Raw genomic sequence first — 21,665 nt, 5'->3', positions numbered from 1 at the left:
TTGTCTGAAAAAGCATCAAGCTCAAAAAAGGATGTTGCTGATTCAGTGCCTGGGACCTCGAAGGTTTGGAATTTTACTTTTCTTTTTTTATGGTATGGTCAAAGGAAAAAAAAAAAGTAGAAGCAGGGTTTGAAGTACTGTCTTGTGCTTTTGGTGCCCGACCTTGCTCATTAATCTCTGCTACTTTGAAAAAGCTTGGAAAATTGCATTACCGTATACCATCAGTCCTCACTCAATAAATACAGACACTAAAGTCAGGAATGAGAAATCCCACAGAGCTTTGGTATTGACTTGTTAGAATTCCAAGCTTCAGCCTCGCCGTACAGTAACTGTCTATAAGTAATGAGTGAGCTGCTGAGAAGGACAGTTTGCCCTTCTTGATTTGTTCCCCACTCTTTCAGAGAATCTATTCATTGCCGTTTTTTACTCCCGTATGCCTAACAGTATTGTCCTGTGTGCCAGTAAGGTCTTTTCTATTAGTCTATGAAAAGAAATCTGTGGAAGAGCAGAGCTGTGTTCTGTCTCAGAGATAATAGTCATGTTATTAACTTTAGCATTGGTTTCTACAGTAGGAAACAAACAAAAATAAAATTAAAAAAAAAAAAGAATAAAAAAAGATGTATGATATTTGTCTATTTCTTCCATTAAGGAGTAATGAAGGATTAATTTGTGTTATTTGACATTTATAGAGCATAAATATAACCTTTCCCTGTAAGATCCAAATTCTCAGTTGAGTGCTCATCATCTAGGATTTCAGTGCAGAAGCCATGCCTCCTTCTCACCCACAAATGCTGCATGGGACCCAGGAAGGAAAGGAGAGAGGATTTGTGTTGGGGAAATGCACAGGGAGGTGGTCCCTACGGTTTTGTGTGTTCTCCATGCAGATGACTTCATGTCAGTAAGGGCCTGCCTTGGCTCAGATCAGCAATGAGAAGTGCTGCTAGCAATACTTTTAAGAAGGTCTTCCCCAGCACATCTGACTCACTCATTTTATTTCTTCTCCTTTATGTGGTCTCATCCCTGCAGTCAAGCGGTGGCTGCCTTTGACACATGCTTGGTGTAACAAAGTTCCTTGTGAGCATCTCCACATTTCGGGAGAATGGCAGCAGCCATCACTTGGCTCATTAGCTAAATAGCAGAGCAGAGATTTGCTGTTTGCAGAAACTTGCAAATTCAATTATAGTTCTCACAGCAACTGTCATTTGTCTGCTTGTTCTTATGAAGTATTCAATATTGCTTGTCATGGTGTTAACTGTAATCCCTTATTAGGGAAATATAAGGAGTCTTAATGATGTACACTTAAAAAAAGGGATTTTGTGCATGAAATAGTCTCTCCCTAGCACACAGAAACACATGCATCCAAAAAAATAACAATCCACTCTTCTTGAAACTAATGGAAATGATGGCAAGAGATGCTGATACATTTTTTTTTCTTTGTTCAACTATTTATCTGTAAGAAGAGGAATGTATGCAGACTGTTCAGTCAGCTCCTGAGGGATCATGAGAGGATAAATCAGTTGCATGACTGGCAGCTTCACTGGCAGTCTAAGCAGAGGGGACAAATGCTCATTTTGACCCTCTGTTGAAGGTGAGCTGTTCTCTGCTCACTGTCAGTAGGATGGAAGCACACAGATAGAGTAGTATGAGAAGGCTTGCAGTACTTCTCTTTATTTTGTCTTCCTTCCTGAAGCAAATAAGTTTTCTTAGCTGCTACAGTTTCAGCAAAGTACTGTTCATTAAGGTCTAAATAATTTATTTGATGAGAAGGAATTTCATGTGAAATAGCAAGTAAGTTTGTCCATATGAAGCTTGACAGTTGATGTACATCTCAAAGTCAGGGAATGTGATCCATTTGATTAAGTATCAATATCTACATTGGAGCTCATCACCGTGAGCTAGCTCCCTTTGCAGCCGATAGAGAACTAGGTAACATAGGAAGAGGATTTGAGGGTGAGATCGATGCTATCCTAAAATGGATGCCTAAAGTAGGTCAGATGAATTGCACCCTCTGAATGCCTGTTTTCTCCAGTGGGCAGTAGGTTTCTTTCTAAAGCAAGCTGCTGATGAGCTCTGATGTAAACAACTACATGTTAGGTTAGGCACATTCTGCTCAGGAGTCAGAGAGAGCTTTTAATCTAGAATCCATTTTGTGAATGTTTGGCCTAATGAGTTTCTGCATGATGTGTAACAAGGCTTTCCAAATGGCTGCTGGGTGAGACAGCCTGCAGTACACTGACAACACCCTCCAGCATATAATTCCTTCTCATCCTCTTTCAGAGCCATATTGCCACAAGATCTCCATTTTTCTCCCCCTTATGTCTATTTCAGTGCTATCATATATTCTCCTGAGGTGCCCCTCTCTTCTTTAGAAAGTCAAACAAACCAGCCTGCAGGGGAAATAAACATATAATGCAGCTTTCTGTGTTCAGTGGAGACATAGTAAACTGAAATTAATGATTCTGTTCAGATATCAGCCCAAGCAAAAGAAAACAGTGGAAATTTCCTAGAACTCTCCTGCAACACAATTGCTTTGCTTTATGGTGGAAAACTACATCTGGGTAGCAGCTTTCAAGAGCCAGAGAAATTTAAATTCTGTACCTTTGGTGAGAGAATTTCACTACATGGCACATTCAGCAAAAGACTACTACTGGCCAAACTGCATCAGTCCAGCACCGCACTGGTTGTGCTTGTGGATGCTGGAAGAGAAGTTACAAAGCCACCTGATGCAGGATCGTGTAAGGCCTACTGGTGGGTGATGGTGGAAGTCAGCACAAGCCCGAGTCTCTTGATAAATTCATGTCTGTCAGAGTATGCTGGTCTTTACTCAGACTGTGACCTTGGAGTTGCTCCAGGAGTTTATATCCATCCCATCTCTGGGGCTCTGCTAGCATGTGTTTGGTTTTATGGAGGGATAACAAACTCTTTTGCTAAATACACTCCTGAAAGAAGAGCAAGACTGTTCAACTCTGTGAGCTGGATCAGGTACTCCACAACAATTTAGTTGTCTCCAAAGGACACCAAATACCTCCCAGGCCACTTTTAACTTTACAATATCCACTTGTGCCTGCAACACTGTGAGAATGGCCCAAGCACCCCCAAGCTGCCATGTAATGCGAGATGTTAAAAACCACTGTACATACTTGTATTAAAGCAGTGGCTTTTTCATGGTGAGGCTGTGTCAAAGTAATTATCCTATTACCAACCCAGAATAGTGCCTGTATTTGTGCAAATAAAAGTCACAATGTTTGGACATAATTTATTTCTTTTGCATTTAATCTCCGCAGTAAAGTAAATGCTTCTTATGGCTAATCTTATTTACAAGGCATTTCTAGATACCAGACGATAAGGCACAGAAGATACAAAGGTACTGAAATGACTCCTTCACTTCAGTGTATAATGTTAAACGGCAAAGCTCAGAGTTTTACACTTTACACTGCCCACTGCTGAGTAAGCAGTTAAATACATTATAATTAAAATACGACAATGAATTTTACAAGAGGAGAATCTCTTCTCACTGTGACTTTCTAAGCTCCCAAGTAACAATTTTTCTAAATGTTACTGTGAAAACTTAAAATGGAGCTCTCATTAGTTGCTAGCAGAGCTCTGCTGGTATACAATGATGCCCGGAAACTGCCCTCGTTTTACACTTGGAGGATGAGCAGGGCAAAATCACCCTCTTCCTTTTCCTTCATTTTGTGTGTGAAGAAAAACACCTTCTGACTCCATAGCGTGGTTCATTTGATTGACTCCCCTCCTTCTTCTGATTGACAGGTTTTCTTCTGTAACCTATGCCATCTTCCCCAGCTTGTCTTACTTTGGCAGTGCATGAATTTGAGCCCCCCTTTTTGCTACTTCTGTGTGGCATATTGTGAACACTGCCATTTCTGTGAGCTTATTCCCTAGCTAAACTGCAAAGAGAGAAGGATTATAAAAAAAAAAAAAAAAAAAAAAAAAAAACATTCCTGGAAAGTGCTGCTGTTATGCAACAAAGGAGGCAGTGTCACGTTTGAGGATGAACACCTCTCTTTTGCATTTTCCTTGCAAGGGCTCTCAGGTACTGTTGGTCTTCATGCAATTAATAGCATGTGCCAACTCATTTTGAATCAGTTCCCAAGTGGTCTAGAGCTACAAAGCCTTTTGAAGTGCTGGAGGCAACATCTCTATTAGAAAATAAAATGGGCTAGAGCCTTTTCTCTGATGCCAAGTGGTGCAGCACAGCTCGGATCAACAGGGCTAGACCTGAGGCCCTGGGTAGTGTGCTGGGGTAGCCACAGCCTGGGTGGCAGCCTTTAGGAGGTTCTCCAGCCTTTGTTTTAAACATCTGCAGCTGAGGATGTTTTGGGGAAGGTCATAGTGCGGGTGGCGGAGGGGGGAATAATTTATCATTCTGCAATTGTAAGCGCCTACCACATTAAGGCTCCCATGTAGGACTTGGAGCGCCTGAATGCTACCATAATAGGGAAGTTGCTGATCATATATTAATCAAGTGGTTGACTAGCGAGGCGAGAGGGCGGTTTGCTTCACACGCTGCTGAAATGCAGCTCTTTCCACAGCAAAGCTGCTTAAAGGCACAGTGTTGACTGAGGATGGGAGAACTGGAAATTGCACAAGACATTAAAACCACATCATAATGATTCATTTTTAAAACTTGACTGTGATGGGACACTGGGGATCACATTCAAGCAGACTTTGGGCTGAATTTGTGAGGAGAATCATAGCACTGTTTCCTTAAGGATGGGACTCAGGGCATCCCTGCTGGTGGAGCATCATTCTGCAGTGACACAGGGTCATGGCTGTGCCATCACTTGGTCCCCAGCACCACTTCATTTTAGCTTCCAGAGATTCCGGTTGGATTTGGCAGTCAGTCTAGCACTCCTCAGATGCAGCTTTAGCTACTAGAGAGAGCTAATGAGATTATGCAGCTAAAATGGACATCTTAATTTGCACTGTTCCTAGCCAAACTTCCACAAAGTTTCATTTCCCCATGGGAATGTGAATTATGGCTTATATTTTCATAGCCAGAATACCTTTTAGATCCCCATTAACATTTACATACCTATCTATGCATCAGTTATGCATTTGTAAGCCATTTGCAAAGTCTGTAAATGCTACATAAATTATTTTGGAGGTTAGGAATGATTGTTTAAGTAATATTAGCATTTAAAGAAAAACAGTATTTGCTTCCATGTTAAGTGTTGAGCAAAATCAATTTATCTGTAGTTTGCTACGAATTACTTGAAAATACAATTTTTGTAGATTGAATTTTATTACTGTTCCTTTCTGTTTCATTATATTTTACCCCAATATGCGTAATTTTTCTCTACTTCATTTATCTTATGTCAGAAATAATATTTCTTCTCTGCCACATTATTAGAGCTAGGAAAGAAGGATTAATCAGACACTTCAGAAGCCTCATGCTGAAATAACATTTTAAATTTATAGAAGAACAACCAGTATTTTATACAGCAAAAGTAATTTTTCAAACTTGAGATAACAACAATGTATTACAAAAGTAAAGGTCAATTCGAAGAAGAAAGGATTATGATTTTCTAATGAAGTCATCTTGATACCAAATTGTAATTTACGGTGTAATAGAAGGATGTTAATTCTTTTCTAGCTTGCTTTGAGTGACTTTAAGGGGCTGGTCAGTGTGGTTCAGATAAAAATAGCTGTTACATTTAATTTGATTACTAATGATAACCTTTATTTTTCTTCATAGTGTGCTTTTGAAATTCAAGGAGCTTGCTGAGCTCCAAGGTTTGCTCTTTGTTGCAGAGATGATTGCTGTGTGGATACTGCACTTCTCCAGCACCTACCATCTTCAAATAACTGTCTGTGAAAAATGAACACCTTTGTATAAACCCATAACCTCCCTCACTGTTGAGTGCCTGTTTACTGATACAGAACAGAGAGCCTTTGACTTTGGAAGGTGGCCCTTGAATGTCTGAGTTCATGATGAAGTGAAAAAACAGGAATGAATGTAGTGATGCCTTCCTTGTCACAAAATGCATACCTCACCCTGAGGCATTTTTAATGAGTAAGAAGGAAAATTAAGATGTTATTCCAAAGCTAATTTCTGTTCTTAAGAAATGCTGTAGCTGAACATTTGAGTTGGATTATCTATATGAGTCAGTTAGTGATACATGGTTGTGCAGACATGGATAGGAAGGGGAAGAAGGCAGAGTTGCATAGCTGCAGGGTCACTGCTCAGAGGACTGAAGGGATTGTGCTTCTTATGGCTGAGGAGGTGATGGGGCCACAGAGCTCACATGGAATCGACTGTACAGAGGCCTGGTACTGTGTTGGCATTACTGCTAGCATTTTTGTAAAGCAATTAATCACAAGAACCAATGGCTTTAAACTACTCCATCAATCTAGAAAAGTTAGACCAAAATTTCATATCGTTGTGTCATGACATTGGCAGCATGCATGTGAAATATGTTATCACCAAGTGATTTGTACCTAGATACTACCTCAGGAGGCAGGCAGAGCTGACTGAAAGACCAATAACATCCTGATCTTGGTTCAGTAAGGTAGTTGTAGGTGATAGGAATTGAATCATACCAGAAATATCATGGAGGTCAACACGCGTAGGTACCATGATAATGAACTTCCATCAGCCCGCCATACTGTAACAGACTCTTTGTATAAGTAAATCCCCTTTGAATCATCCCATCACCAGAGAGTTGCTGAGGCAAAGCCCTTGCAGCAGCCTGCCTCAACAGTTGCTGTTTAGACTAGGCTAGCCAGGTTGTAGGACAAGTACAATGCTGAAGATGCTTATGAAGATCTGGGAGATGTTTGTTCCTGATATCACAGAGAGCAACAAGCTGTAGCGGCTGAGCTGATGATCTCAGAGAGGCCTCGATTTGACATTTTATTCAACAAAAGAAGAGGTTAAGATATAAATCAGTAAAAGGAGGCAATGGCAGATTAAGGCTTTCTTCTGCATGCCAGTACTACCTTCCTTTTTTCTCCTGGGCTTGGGCAACGTCTACTCCCCCAGCGTTCCCATCTGTTCAGATGCTCTGTGAAGTGAGAGCCTGCCTGGGAGCAGCCGGGTGACCAAAGCTAAGGCTCAGAGCCAACTGCTGTGTAATTTGGCTCTGGCAACTGACTGGAGAGGTTTTGTTGTTGAGAGGTAGGCTGACTCCTTTCATCAGCCATTAGGTCAGTTCTGGTGTTATTTTTCCTCATCTTTCAGAGAAGGAAAAGACTAGGTTGACTCCCCTAGCTCTCTCTCCTTTTTGTCCCTCTAAGAGAAGACAAGACCCCATCTTTCTCTTCCTCACCTCTCAATTGAATATGGAGGGGAGAGAATGACCACGTCAGCTCTTGGCTTTCAAACTGGCAGTTACATGGACTAAAATGTGGCTGTCCATACACCTAAGCACTCGTGTTTTCTGTAGCTGGCTGGTTGCTTTATGCAGTCCTGTTGGAAAAAAAAAAAAAAAGACTCTTCCCATCACATAAAAATAATGCTCCACATGAATTTCAATATCCACGAGATTCCTGCCCATTTTGGTCCTCTTTAATTAGGGACTGTTCTGCCTCATTGGGCAGCCTGGTGTAATAGCTCGGGATCAGGGTGGCATAAAGACTGTCACAGCTTGAATAATCTTTTGAACAGTGGGAGGTAATGATCCTGCCTCAGGCAAAATACCGCTTCCAGCATGTTACGGGGCACTGTGATTCTGTCCCACATTTCATTTAGTCTTTTTCCAAATGCTGCAGTTTACCCCCTGAAAAATGAGGTGTTTTTATGAGTATATTCCGTCTCCAGCATAGTCCCGTAATTCCTATTGGATGTGGGCTGGGTAAGCAGGGGCGGAGGATAGCACTTAAGATGTGAAATGCCACTTAGAGACTACAGCCCATGCAATTTTTCATGCTGAATATTTTTCCAGGCAGTGACAAACAATCTTTATTTCATCTGGATGATGGAGGAATTCTGAGTATAAAAAGTGAGTCCTCTTTTCCTCCAAATCCAGCCAACCAGCTTTCATCCATCAATGAACACTTCTAGGAAACATTAATCTCTTACCCCTTTATTCAAAGGTCGCAAAAGACTTCTTCAGGCTTTTGGCCCATAAGGAATAAGCAGTGTTTTCTTTTTCCAGTGTTGTCATAGTTCATTTTTCTTTATAGTAAAAAAGTAAGTGAAAGAAATAGCTGAAGGCATACTTGTGAATAATTACACTTGCACCACATTTCTCCAGAGTTTGCTGGGTAGATTTGAACATGTAAGATTTTATCGTTTTCCTTGTTATAGGCAGTTTCATTATCCATCCAATGTTTGCAATGGATTATGAGGCACTGTGGCAGATTACAGAGAGCTTTCTAATGTTTCATCTAGAAATGGAGCTAAAATAGATCTTTTTCATTTGCAACGCTGTGAAATGAGCTTTCAGGATATTAGATTTGGAAAAATGCAAATTAGATGTAGTTTCAGGCTCTCCTGCTGGGACGACTATTGCATATACAGAAGTAAAATTTGGACTGCGCAAGTTGTCTCAGTCTTTAGTCCTACAAAGTAGTATGCTGGGGCATGAATGCTCATTACAGTGGTGGGGCTCATCAAGAAGTTCATGTTGCACTCCTTGGAGTTCATTCCACCAGAGCTCAGATTTGCCTGACATGGCAAATACAATAAGCACATGATTTTGAAAAATTCAGCAGATGATAGACTTTTCTTATGGCCACCCTGTGACAAGGGCTGGGATTGTTCTTTCCGCATCCACTGTTGGTGGTGATCAGAACCCATATGGGACACTTTGTATAAAGGACTCCCTGTTTCTTACAAACTAGTCTCTACCAGTTTGTCATGGCCCGTTCATAAGAAAAGTGGAAGTCACTATCTAGAAGAGGGAATTTGTACCAAGTCTGAAGAAATCTTCCATGGAAAGCCTTGAAATAGCTAAGTGTGGTGAGAAAGATTAGGATTTTTTTTATTATGCTAATGAAACCAAATCCCCTTAGTAAGTGGAAAGTGCAGGCAAGTGGTTATCAACCCTTTTTAATTTCTGAACCCCTCAAAATCATTACTACCTTGTGAATTGAAGACTACTGAATACAGTCTTGTTCATCTTACTTTCCTCATGTGGGCCTGTGAAAGAAGACCAGAGATCCTTCGATATCCAAGTTGAATTTGCAGCTAAGTGTAAAATTATCATTTTCCTAATTTTATGTTTTCCACCTAAATGGAAATATCTACTCCTGAATTAGTCTAGAAAGGGTGGCTATCAACAAAAGTGTGAATGTGTGACAGGGATGGGAGGGAATTCAGATCTACCTTTATGACTTTGTAAAGGTAGCTTAGATAAAGGTGGCTTGTTATCAAACAGAACTGTTGGCCCAAACTGGTACAAAAAAAAAAAAAAAAAAAAAGTCCAATTGTAAACTCTGTGCAAGAGCTTGCCTATGCTCTGGCCTGTGGAGGGTGAAAATTGTCCGGGTTTGCAGATCACTAGATCACTTCCAAGATAACGATCCCTTATGAAAGAAAAGCTAGGAGTGAGAGATGGTGTATGAAAGAGGGACATTTGTATGGGCTTGCACTCAATTTTCTGCATAAATTCCATGATTTGAATGTACAAATTCAGCAGCCTGAATGTTTGAAATGTATGAGCGCTACTGATGGGTAAAGCTACTTTGGCATAAGTGCATACATAGTAAAAAGGGTAAAAAAAGGCTTTGTCACTCTTAACTGGTGAAGTGAGGTCATCTCTAATCTGTTCAAGTCCCATGTACAGGCAGGGTTTTTGTTGTAATTAAGTGGGTCAATTCTTAACTTCTGCTTTTATCTCTGACCATCCAGTAAAGCAGAAGCAGTGGAGTTAGTGGGGTGTGATATATTTTGAATCATTAGGCTACTTTTAGTAAAGCAACTCAAGCTAAAAGCTAAATTTTTTTTCCCGTAGCATAGACAAAGTCAAAGAAGGTACACCGTTTCATTCTCTCTCCAGATTGACAATCCATCTGTTAAAGTGTCTGTGTTTTGACAGTCATCAATAGAAACTGTTTTGGGGAGAACTGCAAGACAATCCACTCCCACAATTTATGGAATACCCCATCTAGCTATTTTAATTTTAACACGGGACTTAGAACTCTTTAAACAAATCTGTCTGTGTATTTCTCTATAAATTCACTTACATTCTCTATATATTCAAATGTGGATATACACATATATGCCTATAGAAAGATAAAAATGGACATAGGGAGTAAGAAAACAGGTATGTCATATTCATTATGTCTAGATGATATACATGTTGTATTATAATGTACGTTATGCATGTGTGATCATTTTATATACATATATATTTATATTTTTCCATACCATCTGTAAGCAAGCAATGAAAATCGTAATTAGCCATATAAATGTCTCAGCCAGTGTTGATTTTTTAAATCTATAACTCTAAATCATGGTTGAAAACAAAGGGTTCTAATGTTCCTATTTATTAATTGGAAGAACAGAGATACAGAAAGAATTTGTAAGGATTTTGGGCTTAGATTTCAACAAGAATGGGCCCAAAAATAAAAGGAAGTAAAATAGATCTTCATGTTGTATGGTGAATTATTGTAGCACAGTTAATTTTAATGCAGTAATGATGATTCTGATCAGGCAAATGTTATCTGATTAAAAAATAAATTATAAAGAAATTAAAAGATTAATTTCTACAGCAAAATAATAGTAAATGCCCTTCTTTTGAGTCTATAAGATCATAAGGTAAGATTGCTGAGTCACCACTGCAACATACTGCCAAGACTAGGCTGTTGTAGGACATGAGTTGTACAAGCCAGATTTCATCAAGTGATACAAAACCAATTGTGTCTACTCATCCATCCAGACAGCTTTCCCTATTGACGTTTCTAAATGACAGGAATTTATATACTGAAAAACTTAAATTGATGCATAAACTCCACTTTTGTTTTCCACTGTTGAGACTGAGTACTGTGTCTAGTGAGCTAGGGATTAACCTAAAGGTAAAAATGTTACAACAGAAATAAAAATCATGAAGCAAACGTATGAGAGTCTCATCAATTTCAAAGCTGATTAAATGATTATTTCATTGCTAGTATATTTTTTGATAAAATATATCAAGAATATTTCTCTGTACATGATACTCTTCAGAATAACATTAAGTTAATAGGCCCCTATTAATGGCAGGGAGATTTTGACATACGGAAAAATAAAACAGTTTTTATTATCTTATCGCTGATATCACAATGTGGCTACTGTTAGAGCTGATCATGCTATTGATATTTTTTACTCAAAAATTTCAAATGAAAAGTCTATATATGCATGTTCTGACTGCAGATTCTTAGTTTGTCACAGGAAGAGTATTAAGTACCTTTTTTTTGGATTTGTTTCCATATAAAATGTTGTGAGTACTTGTCTTAGTTCCCTTCAGCCCACAAACACCAAACCAAAACCAACCCCCCAAAATACCAACAAAATGTTGCTATGTCATTGTGAAAATACTGATTCTTTTTAATATTTAAATTAAAAAATAATCTTGGTTTCTGTAGTTGCATACACAGCAATGTGGAGGAGATGGTATCTGGTAATGGGAAAATTTTCACAAAGCATGTTGCTGTGTTATCGATATCAGTTTAGGCACTAGTACAGACATTTCTGTTTCTTTAAGAAGCCACTCTAAGTTTCAGCTTATATCATGCCTTTAATATGAGAGTTCATTTTCCTCCTTGGCTGTGTCAACAGCTTGCGAGCACAAGGAATTCATTTCTGAATAAGGTGATAATTTTATTTCTGTACTTAACGTGGTTGTGTTGCGTGAACACTTACACAAACTGTAGAGATTCCTGGATTGAATTGCTATAGAAGATTGTTGCAATATTAGTACAATTCATTTTCTTCCATAAAGTCTTAGTTTTGATAACTACACTTTCCTTTTTACCTTTATACCTTGCAATCAAAGTTATGATAAGCTCTCAAGCTATTCTTCCTCTCCAGACTTTTTCTTGTTCTATTTTCACATTTCTTAGATGTTCTTTTAGATAAAACAAAATACTGAGCAGACATATCTTTTACATTAACATAGCTGCATTTATTTGGTTATGGTAGTTAAATTAAAATCAGTACAGAATATTCCAAAACCTTTCCTTTAAAATATTTGCCAAGTTCAAAGTAGATTCTGATCATGGAAAATAGACCAAAAAAAAAAAAAAAAAGAGTTCCAAATAATAACAAGAAGGAAGAGCAAGGAATACTATACTGCAAGACGCATGCTAAAATCATGCAGTGTTACTAGTGGAAAATTTTACCTGTTTTCTAGTGAGAAGGAGAAAAAGAGAAGGGAATAACTTTCTTTTCATTTTAATTACACATTTGAAAGTGTTTCTCATGATGTACATTAACAGTGCTTGGGGGTAGGCATCCCTGAGGTATTAATGTCAAGAGTAAAAAAGAAAAATGGTTTAAAATAGGTGAATTCCCACACCTGCTTTAAGTGGAGCTGTCTGCAGACTCTTAGCATGACGTTCACTGCAGGTCTGGCATACAACAACTATATAAATGAATTCAACAAACAACTTCATAGAGAAGAGAGAAACGCAGTGGTATGATGAGATTGGTGGAGTGAATATGTTCTTTCCTTGCTAGTCCAGGTAGATCTGGGTTATCTCTGCAATGAGGGCAGGAGTTTTCCCACAGCTGCACTTTTAACACATAGATGGATGAAACAAAATTCAGCCAAGTCAGCTGGGCTGTCCATTTGGAGATAGAATGCAATTGAACAAAAAGCTGAGGACCGGGAATAAAAGAAGGCAAGGAGCCAAAGATCAAGGCTGAAAGGCAATAACTGAGCCTGGAGAGAAGTGAAGGGGAGCAGCACAGTGGCAGAAAGAGAGATTGAACATAAATGATTTAGAGGGAAAGAGCGTTACGTGCTGAAAGGGATGAGGCAGGAAACAAGTGAAAAGGATGGAAATTAGCCTTAGGAAGTAATCTCTCTTCCTCTAACACCGGAGACGGAATAGGGTCTTTATCTGTAATATAAAATATTTTAATGTGCTTTTGTTCTGAAGTAAAGATGGGAAAGTAACTTCTGCCTGCTAGAGGCACAGAAGGGTCCCTCAGCCCCCCACTGTTAATTAGGCGGGCAGAGAAGGACTTCCTCAGATGTCAGGGTGATGCTCGGTAACTGCTGAGCAGAGCATTGTTTGGATGTCACTCCTCAGTGCATAACTATAAACAGGCAGTCCAAGATGCTGCTGTTTGGGGGAGAGAGGAGGATTTGATCAGCTATGTTTGCCAAAACTGGTCCCAGGGCATTCTGAATATACTCCCCATCATCATGTCTATGTTTGTGAAGGAGACAGGGACAGGCTTTTTCACATGGGCATTCACAGTGATTATCTCTGTTTGAAAAATATATTGATGTTTTGTTTTGCTTTCTTTGGGCAGATGGACAGAAGAAGGTTCAAGAGGAATTTGACATAGACATGGATGCACCAGAGACAGAGCGGGCGGCCGTGGCGATACAGTCCCAGTTCAGGAAATTCCAGAAGAAAAAAGCGGGGTCCCAGTCCTAGTAGCTACCTCACAGCTTGAATCAAAGTAATCCTGAAATGATTTATCAAGAAAATCAGAAATAACACAAAGATGCATGTACAGAAATGATCAATATTTAAAACCCCATTGGCAGATAACAAACCATGAGCTTGTGTGTGACTTCATCCCAGGTGTTTCATGCCCATTATACTCTGTAACTCACCATTTTACTTGATGTTGTAATAAAAAGTTAGGGTGAAGTAATTAAAGTGTCTGCCTTCATCTGTCTTTTCCCATTAATCCAGCAAGCACGGCATTACAGATGAACCCAGCCCAGATGCCTATTTTCCTCTTCACTTAAAGCTTGGAGACATAACAGCACCGTATGTTACAAGGCTTTTGCTGAGGGTATGAGAGCACGTGCCTCAGCCATGCTTACCTCATTTGGAGAATTCCTGCTGCCAGCCAAATGTGACACTAAAATTACTTTTCTGTAATGAGCTTAAAGTAAAAAGTTGCAGACAGAAGCTGGCACAAAGAGAAGAGGTGTAGGAAGCCATAAGCTTTTATTTTTGTCTTGTAATTATGTCAATAAAGTAGCTTAAGTGAGGAAATTGTCATTTTCCTCCCTCTTTGGATGATGATGTTCAAATTGCCCAGCTTGGATGTGCGTTGACTTATGGAGAAAAAAAAAAAAAAGCAAAATACAAAAAGCAAAATCAAATTCCAGAAAGCTTTTTTTTTTTTCTATTTGTAAAATAACAAACTGATCCTCTAAACTGTTTTTGATGCAGCTGTTCACTCGCTACATAATCAGTAACTATTTCTATCCCATCTCTGTCTTTTCATATTATTTTCAGTATTTGATGAGTAAATCATAAGACTCCCTGTCTCTACCTATGCTATTTGTAATTTAAAGTGATTTTGTGTGAGCCCCTTATTCTATCACTGTGTTAGCCCAGTTTCCGATTAATAGAAAACAGCCACAACAATTTCAATTTTCTCCCTGCTGCAAAAGAGCAACAGACCAATTCCAGACTGAACCTATGTAAGTTTTTTGCCTGGCTTCAGACGTGATCAGGAATTAGCTGCCTATATAGTGCACAGGGAAGGTTCAGAAATGATTTTAAAAGTAGCTTGTACTCAGCAAATGGAGCTATTTAGATGGAGCAACTTGGGCATGCACTGCACAGATACGTGTCAAAAATCCCATCCTTGGCTTCATCAGCAGGTTTAGGGGTTCCAATAGGCATCTTCGTCCCTGGGGAAATCAGAGACAGGCATGTTTTCTGCAGGATTGGTGTTTATAGCAGTTCTTCAAGAAAGCAGCATGATCCTCACCTCTAAGCTGGTGGAGGCAGGCATGCTGGCTGAACAGTAGCAGCCTGCCTACCCTTAACTGAGCAGCCTGGAGTTGAGATTGCTTCAGGTGTGAGAGGTTTAGGTATAATTCCCAGCTGTCTGGAGGCATTCGTTTCCTCCTCTCTCACCTCCTGCAGGCATATTCTGATCACCAGGACAGATCATCAGGCCTCTCATACAAATTGGAAGCTACCAGTAAGGGGTGAGCGTAGAGGGAAAAAAAAAAAATGCTGGTGGTGATCACTTCCCATGAGAACCCGCCCCCATAGCAGTGATACTGACAAGGTGTAGAGCTGTGAGTGAAAGCTGGACTGCAGAGGGAAAGCCCTCAGATTTACACAGGTTAAGACACTTAGGGTACTGAGCAACAATTTAGTGAGAAGCCAAAATGTGATGGTCGGTGTTAGGAGCTCTGGTACCCTCTTGGTTAAGAGGCACCCTCAAATACTGGGTATAGGAAGCCTGACGGATTTTGTGGGCAATGCAGAAGCAATGTGTAGAGAGAGCATGTGAGGTGTTTAATAAACACAGCAAAATGGGGCAGGGATGGACAGGGCTTAAAATCCTCATTTAGGAATAAGACACAAAGTGCTGCCCAGACCCTGCCTTAGGCACCTTTGTCTGTCAGACCCTGGCCATATGCCTGACTCACTGCACAACACGTGCGAAGTCAGCATTCTCCAAACTGCAACTGAGTGCTGCCACTCCACGAGCACATTTTAGCATCACTGTTGCTCTGCATTTATGAATTTCACAAATGAATCTCTAACAACACTGCTGCTGTTCTCAAAGTGTAGTTTCTGGAGGCTACAGATTCCCCAATTACCTTTCACAGAGACTGGTCACCATCTAATAATCACCTTAGCGTAATAATTTAAAAATTGTAATGGGTTTGGATTGTGTTGGTGCCATTTTGTTTAAATGAACATATGTCTGTAATAAAGGACTACATTTGCGTTCTGCATTATGTCATGTGAAATAGCATGAGCTCTGTAATGGCTACTTAATTGAATAAAAAGTATGGGTAAGCACTAGGCTTTTATATTTGATCTGACATTCCTTGGGCTTAAATTTCCTACACAACAGGAATAATCATATGGCTGGGACACAACGAAAACGATTACATTATTGAAGCACAGCAACAAGGGCTGTTAGTAAATGAATTATAGCTCTTTCAGCAGCAGGGCTATTCTGTAATGTGAAGTTCAGAGCACATCTTACAAATACAGTCTTAATATACTGTGAAACGTAATGAGAAAATAGTGAACTGGCATGATATTCATATTAATTGTGGCTGCCCTTGCCATACAATTCCCTTTTTATAAAATGTTTGCATCGCAGATTCAGCTCATCTTTCCAAAAGAGGAGAGCTTTCTTGCTCCCGAGTCTTGCTTTTCATCCTTTATGCATATTCAAGGTGGCGGTTTTTAATTTCCTTTCTTGTCACTAAATCATGCTTTTCAAAGACCTCTCTGCATGTTACTGAGGTGAGGAAAGGAGTTTGATTCAACCACGAGCTCCACTAAGATGGGAAAAAGAGGACATTTACACATTCCAGGCATTAACTTGGGTCTTTAACTACCAAACACTCACTGAGCTCTCTATTTAACTGGCACTACATAGCTGGCAGTAACCATGTCATGAAAAGCAAGATTTAAATAAGGTGGATATCTGTGCTGAAATCCCATGAGTTCCTCTAGGTAATATGAAGGATTATTCAGAGCAGTATATGTTACAGAAAACAGGGTTATCACTCCCACCACGTACACCTACATCCTCCCCAGACACATCTGCTTCTGCTCCAAATTACCTATCAGATTGTCCCAAAAGAGAATAACCTATGGTTGAATGATCAGAACAATTGCCTGAACATTAGAAATCCTTTGTTCACATTGTTGCCTGGACCATGAAAATAGCCTATAGAGCTAAACTGCAAAGGAGACTATCAGAAGGAAAGAAATGCTATCAGAAAGAACAGGAATGTCCAAGAAAAAAAAAAAAAAAAAAAAAAAAAGTGACTTCTAACAATTTAAATACAGAAAGGCAAGCCTGCAGCTTGCTGAATGTAGAGTTATAAATGAAACTTTCTACAAGCCCTCCTCAAACTGGTAGCCTACTGAAGGACTGTGGGGATGCAGGCAAGCTGAGGTCATGCAGAAAGTAGAAATTAATCTTGCATTAACGCTCACAGCAGATGTTCCCACAACAGGGGTCTTTTTTATAATGCATCAATCTGAGGAATTCATTGTCAAACTGAAAAGTCAGTAGGAGAGAGTTTGGAGTAAACTGACAAATTGAATAATAACCGATTGCTGGGATGGGGTGAGATTCACCCACATCTTCTACAGGAACTCAGATACACAGCAGCTGTCTTGTTTAACCCTTCCTTCACACTGACCTCAATTCTAGGGGAATAAGCAGTGGCAAATTAATAGCAGATTTTAGGAAGAGTTCTAGGAGTATTTGTGGATTTATAAAAACTGTCTTTATTAGGTGGTTCTGCAGAAGCTATGGTATGCCTTAGGCATACAACCATAGTAGAGCAACACTGGCCTGAGAGCAGTTGTAATTCACGAATCTTTTGGTGGTTGCTGATGGCAACCCAGGTGCATCTGGATTTTCAAAAAGTTTAGAAATGTCTCTTAAATTAAGGAGCCTTGGAATAAATGATAAGGTCCCCTTGCAGCGAAATAACTGGTTAAGGAACAGGAGGCCAAAGGGTGGGATGGTATGTCCAGCTCTTTCAGGAGTGGGTTTTTGCCACTGGAACTCCAACAACACAGGTTGTGCAACATCCTTACAAATCCCCTAAAAAAAAAAAAAAAAGATGAAAAGTGAGCTGACAAATCATGATATCAATCCTTTGTACATGAAAAATCTCATTCCTCACTTCCTAGGTTTACAGAAGGCTTGCTGAGACCCATGAGGAGAGAAAGGTCATGTCAGAGCGTTAGCCCAGCCTGTCCCTGCCCACCCCAGGGTTCTCCCACCTGCCCAGCACCCAGGACCACACAAGGCCCCAGGGCTGTCTGCTCCTGCCCAAGTGAGGCTGGAGCAGGGTTGGGCTCCAGCTCCCCACAGCCCTGCCCTGCCTGGCTGTGGGCCTTTGGCCTACCAGAAGGTCACAGGACCTATATAAATATGTGTCCTTCACCTCCCCTTCCTGATGCACCCTTAGTCACCCAAGCTGCATGCCGTGCAGATCAAAGCAAGCCTTGGCCAGCTTCTGTGTCTGCATGGTGGGGCAGAGACACTCTGGGGACAGGGCAACCCAGCTGAGTCATGGGTGCTGTGTCTTGTGCCTCAGTGACTGCAAAGATCACCCCCACCAGGTCTGGGGAGTGTGTGATGAGTTCCCTGATGGGCAGTGTTTCCACCAGGCCTGTTTATTGAAGTGGATGTCAGGAGCAGCTGAGTAATCTGCTTCAGCCAAGGAGCAATACTTCAGCTCGTACAACAGCCTGCTTGAAATTGTTCCAAAGACCAATGGTCACATGCAGTCGTGCAAATATGTCAGAGAAACCATTTACAGGAGTATGAAATGGAGAGGGAAGGGAGGCAGGGAATTGTTAGAGAAAAAGAGGAGTGCATTTGGGAAAGGATTGAAAAGAGAGCTCTGCTGAAACTCCCTGAATCATCTGAAGGTGATTTTTATTCAGCTCAGGTAATTTTTGTTTGTTTGTTTGATTGTTTCATTTGAGGCTGCAAGCTGCTCTCTGCCAGCTTCTCCCCGGTGTGCCACATGCTCTGTTGCAGCCATGCCATTGGGCTCAGCACTGACCGCAGACCTGAAGTGTCTGAGCAACAGAGTCTGGGAACCCTCAAAATCAGGAATTTGGGGGGGTTCAATGAATAGATGTTGTTTCCATGTCCATGTTACACATCCCCTGCTCCCAAAACAAAGCACCAGAACAGAACAGTGCACAGTCTCTCACAATGAGCCTTTGCATTTGGCTTGTTTCAGGACTACAAAGAAACAAGGGCTCTTTGAAGCAAAGCTGGCTGCTGCCAGAAGGTATGTACGTGTATGTACCCCAGTGAATCCTACCTGTCATGTAGTGTTTCCCAAATACTAGTCCCATTGGATCCAGAGGAAAAATGCAGAAGAGTGGAGGCATTCCCAAGCAAGAATGGAAGCCATCCCTACAGCCATGGTCCCTGCTCATCCACCTCAGAAGACCAGCTGGAGTGTGTTCCTCGGTCACAAAAAAAAACAAAGTTTGAGGAGTATGTGTGGAGGAGGGAGGAAGTGTTACTCATGCAGGCTATGTAATGACCCACTTCTGGGACATGGTTGTGGTGCACATCTCACCCTAGGTGGTGGTGTTCTCATTTAGACAGAACCGGAGGCCTCTGCATCTGAGAGGTATCTTAGGTGCCTTCTGCTACCCTCAGTTATTACCTGCCAGCTCCCATTTCAGACCTGGCAGCTGACTGTGGAAACTTCCAAAACAAAGTCACAGCAGTTCAGCTGAATCACCTCTGAAGGCCACTTGGGCTAGGTTGCTTAATATGTCAGTAAAACCCACAAGCTAGCAGATGCCTTGCAGCATGGAGAAGTTTGCTAAGGTGTCTCCTGAAAGTCAATGGTTTGTTGTGAGGCTAAAAGAGATGCTCAGACTCTAGTGTCATCTCAGTGCCATAACAGTATGGCAAAGCAGTCATGGCTTTATATCCATTATTGACCATTTACTACTGACCAGTTTCAACCTGATCTAAAATCTTTTTAAACATGAAAATCATTATTTGCTTGCAATAGTAAGAGAGATGACAAACTACGGGCTTAACCTGAATATATATTTTTTTTTTTCAATATCATCTTTAAGGTACACACTATACACATAAGCAAAGGTTGATGGGGAAAAAAAAAGGAGTTCATTCTTGCTATGGTTACATTAATATTTAGATATCTATCCCCTGTAAATACTCAAATGCAAATATCCTTCCCCATCTGAAATCAACATAATTGACTTGTGCTGGTTTATATGATCAAGGCAATCTTCACAGTGAAAATATCTAGGAAATTATCCTAAAAAGAGTACCCATGCCACTTCTAGTCCATTATAGTCTAGTCATGAATGGGTTATTTAGCCCAACTTCTAAATTGTGACAGCGCTTTTTTTTTTTTTTTCTTTTTAATTATCCCTGAACTCTCCCTGACAGATGGTCTCCTGCCTTTTAGTATCTCTAGTGATGGTGAGTCTAAAACCTTCTTTGGCAGCCTGTTCTATGGCTGAACTTTTCTAAAAGCTATAAAGTTTGTTTGTATTTAACCTAAACCTTCCCTCCTGCCATTTCATTTGTTCCAGACCACCTATACTGTGTTTCCCTAACCTTATCTTGTAGGTCTTCTTTCCAAACCTTTTCATCATTTTTGTTATTCTCCTCTGAACTGCCAATTTATCCTTGTGTCTAAAATGAAATGTAGCCACCCAAATTAAATGTAACTAGTATCAAGCACAGCAGAATAATCATTTCGACTATTTTACAAGTGACAGTCCCCTTACCACAAATTTACATCTTTTGGCATTTTCCATGACAGCATTATTTTGTTGGCTTATAGTCTAAACATAATTTCCCAGGAATTTGGAGTCTCTCTGAGCTCTCTGTCTAGTCAGGATTTTTCCTTTCTTTATAAAAAATATATTTTTTAAAAGAGACTGTAGTGATGGTAAAACACCTTTCTTAACTTTACAGTCCCACTGCACCTATGCAATACTGGGATGATACAGAAATCCATGTAAATGTCTTTATCTTCAATTCTTTGGCCCACAAATTGGGCAGGAATTGTAACTGGTTCAGACTTTTTTATGCTTTTCCCTCCCCCATTACTAAATCATTACAATCAGGTGCAGGCTTCAGTGATCTCCAAATCAACCTTTATTTTTTGGAAGCTCAGGAAAGGTTTTAATGAATTCCTATTTTATTCTTACAGGCTAGTTTGCCTTTACTTATATTGTCTAATTATTTGATAAGAAAAGTCTGAATAAGCATATCTAAATATAGCCCTTGAAATAAGCCTGAGAACTCTTGCCCCTTCTCAGTGCGTTGTGATTTAATGCTCTTTCACAAAGGCCAAACTGATACTATTACTCACATTCAGTAGTAGTTTCCACCATAAATATTCCCAGTGAAGCCTTCAGGACTAATGTGACACAGAGAGAGGGTGCTTGAGGGGATGACACATTGGCCTCATCAAGAGCACAAAGCATAGTGACTTTCTGAACTTACTTTGCAGCTTTTGGCAAAATGATATCAATGTTTATTGTTGTAGTGTTTTTTTTTTTTTTTTTCTTCCTTTTTTTCTTTTTTTTTTCTTTTTTTTTTTTCTTTTTTTTTTCTTTTCTTTTCTTTTCAACCATTGCCATTTTTACTTGAGAGCCAAGTCCGCATTTAAAGTAATGAAAAATGTAAAAAAAAAAACAACAACAACAAACCTTCACAGTATAATGGCAATAATGTAACATCATGATAATAATTATAATAGTTACAACACAGGACAGACCAGCAGAACACTGTGGCATTTCTCCAAAATGCATTAAAATAGCTCAAACCATGCACACAAGCCATGATGAAATATTTATTTGTGTGGCATGGCTGTACCTTTAATCCTCCTCCTGGTGTGGCCAAACTCAGTTGTCTTGATGGCATAAAACTATTTGCTTTTGGCACCGAGGGCCTTGGTGGTCCTCAAAAGCACTTGCTGCCAACAAGCCGGACATGGGAAACATGCTTGGTCCTCACTTAAATATCATATGGAGTACATGTGTCACCTTTGTAGGAATATGGC

At 40.0% G+C, this 21,665-nt stretch overlaps 1 protein-coding gene across 1 annotated transcript in view; it reads left to right on the top strand.

Moving 5' to 3' along the window:
- The window catches only part of PCP4 (Purkinje cell protein 4), a 53,958-nt gene extending 38,071 nt beyond the window's left edge, over positions 1 to 15,887 (top strand). The window contains exon 3 of the mRNA XM_082784548.1: positions 13,427 to 15,887. Within this exon, the coding sequence (XP_082640674.1) occupies positions 13,427 to 13,554 (128 nt within the window). The 3' untranslated portion in view covers positions 13,555 to 15,887. The remainder of the gene's footprint in view (positions 1 to 13,426) is intronic.
- Positions 15,888 to 21,665: the final 5,778 nt, after the last annotated feature.

The sequence above is a fragment of the Aythya marila genome (assembly GCF_965140915.1).
Source record: "Aythya marila genome assembly, chromosome: 1".
Classification (NCBI taxonomy): Eukaryota; Metazoa; Chordata; class Aves; order Anseriformes; family Anatidae; genus Aythya; species Aythya marila.
This window is presented reverse-complemented; position numbering and strand designations above follow the sequence as displayed.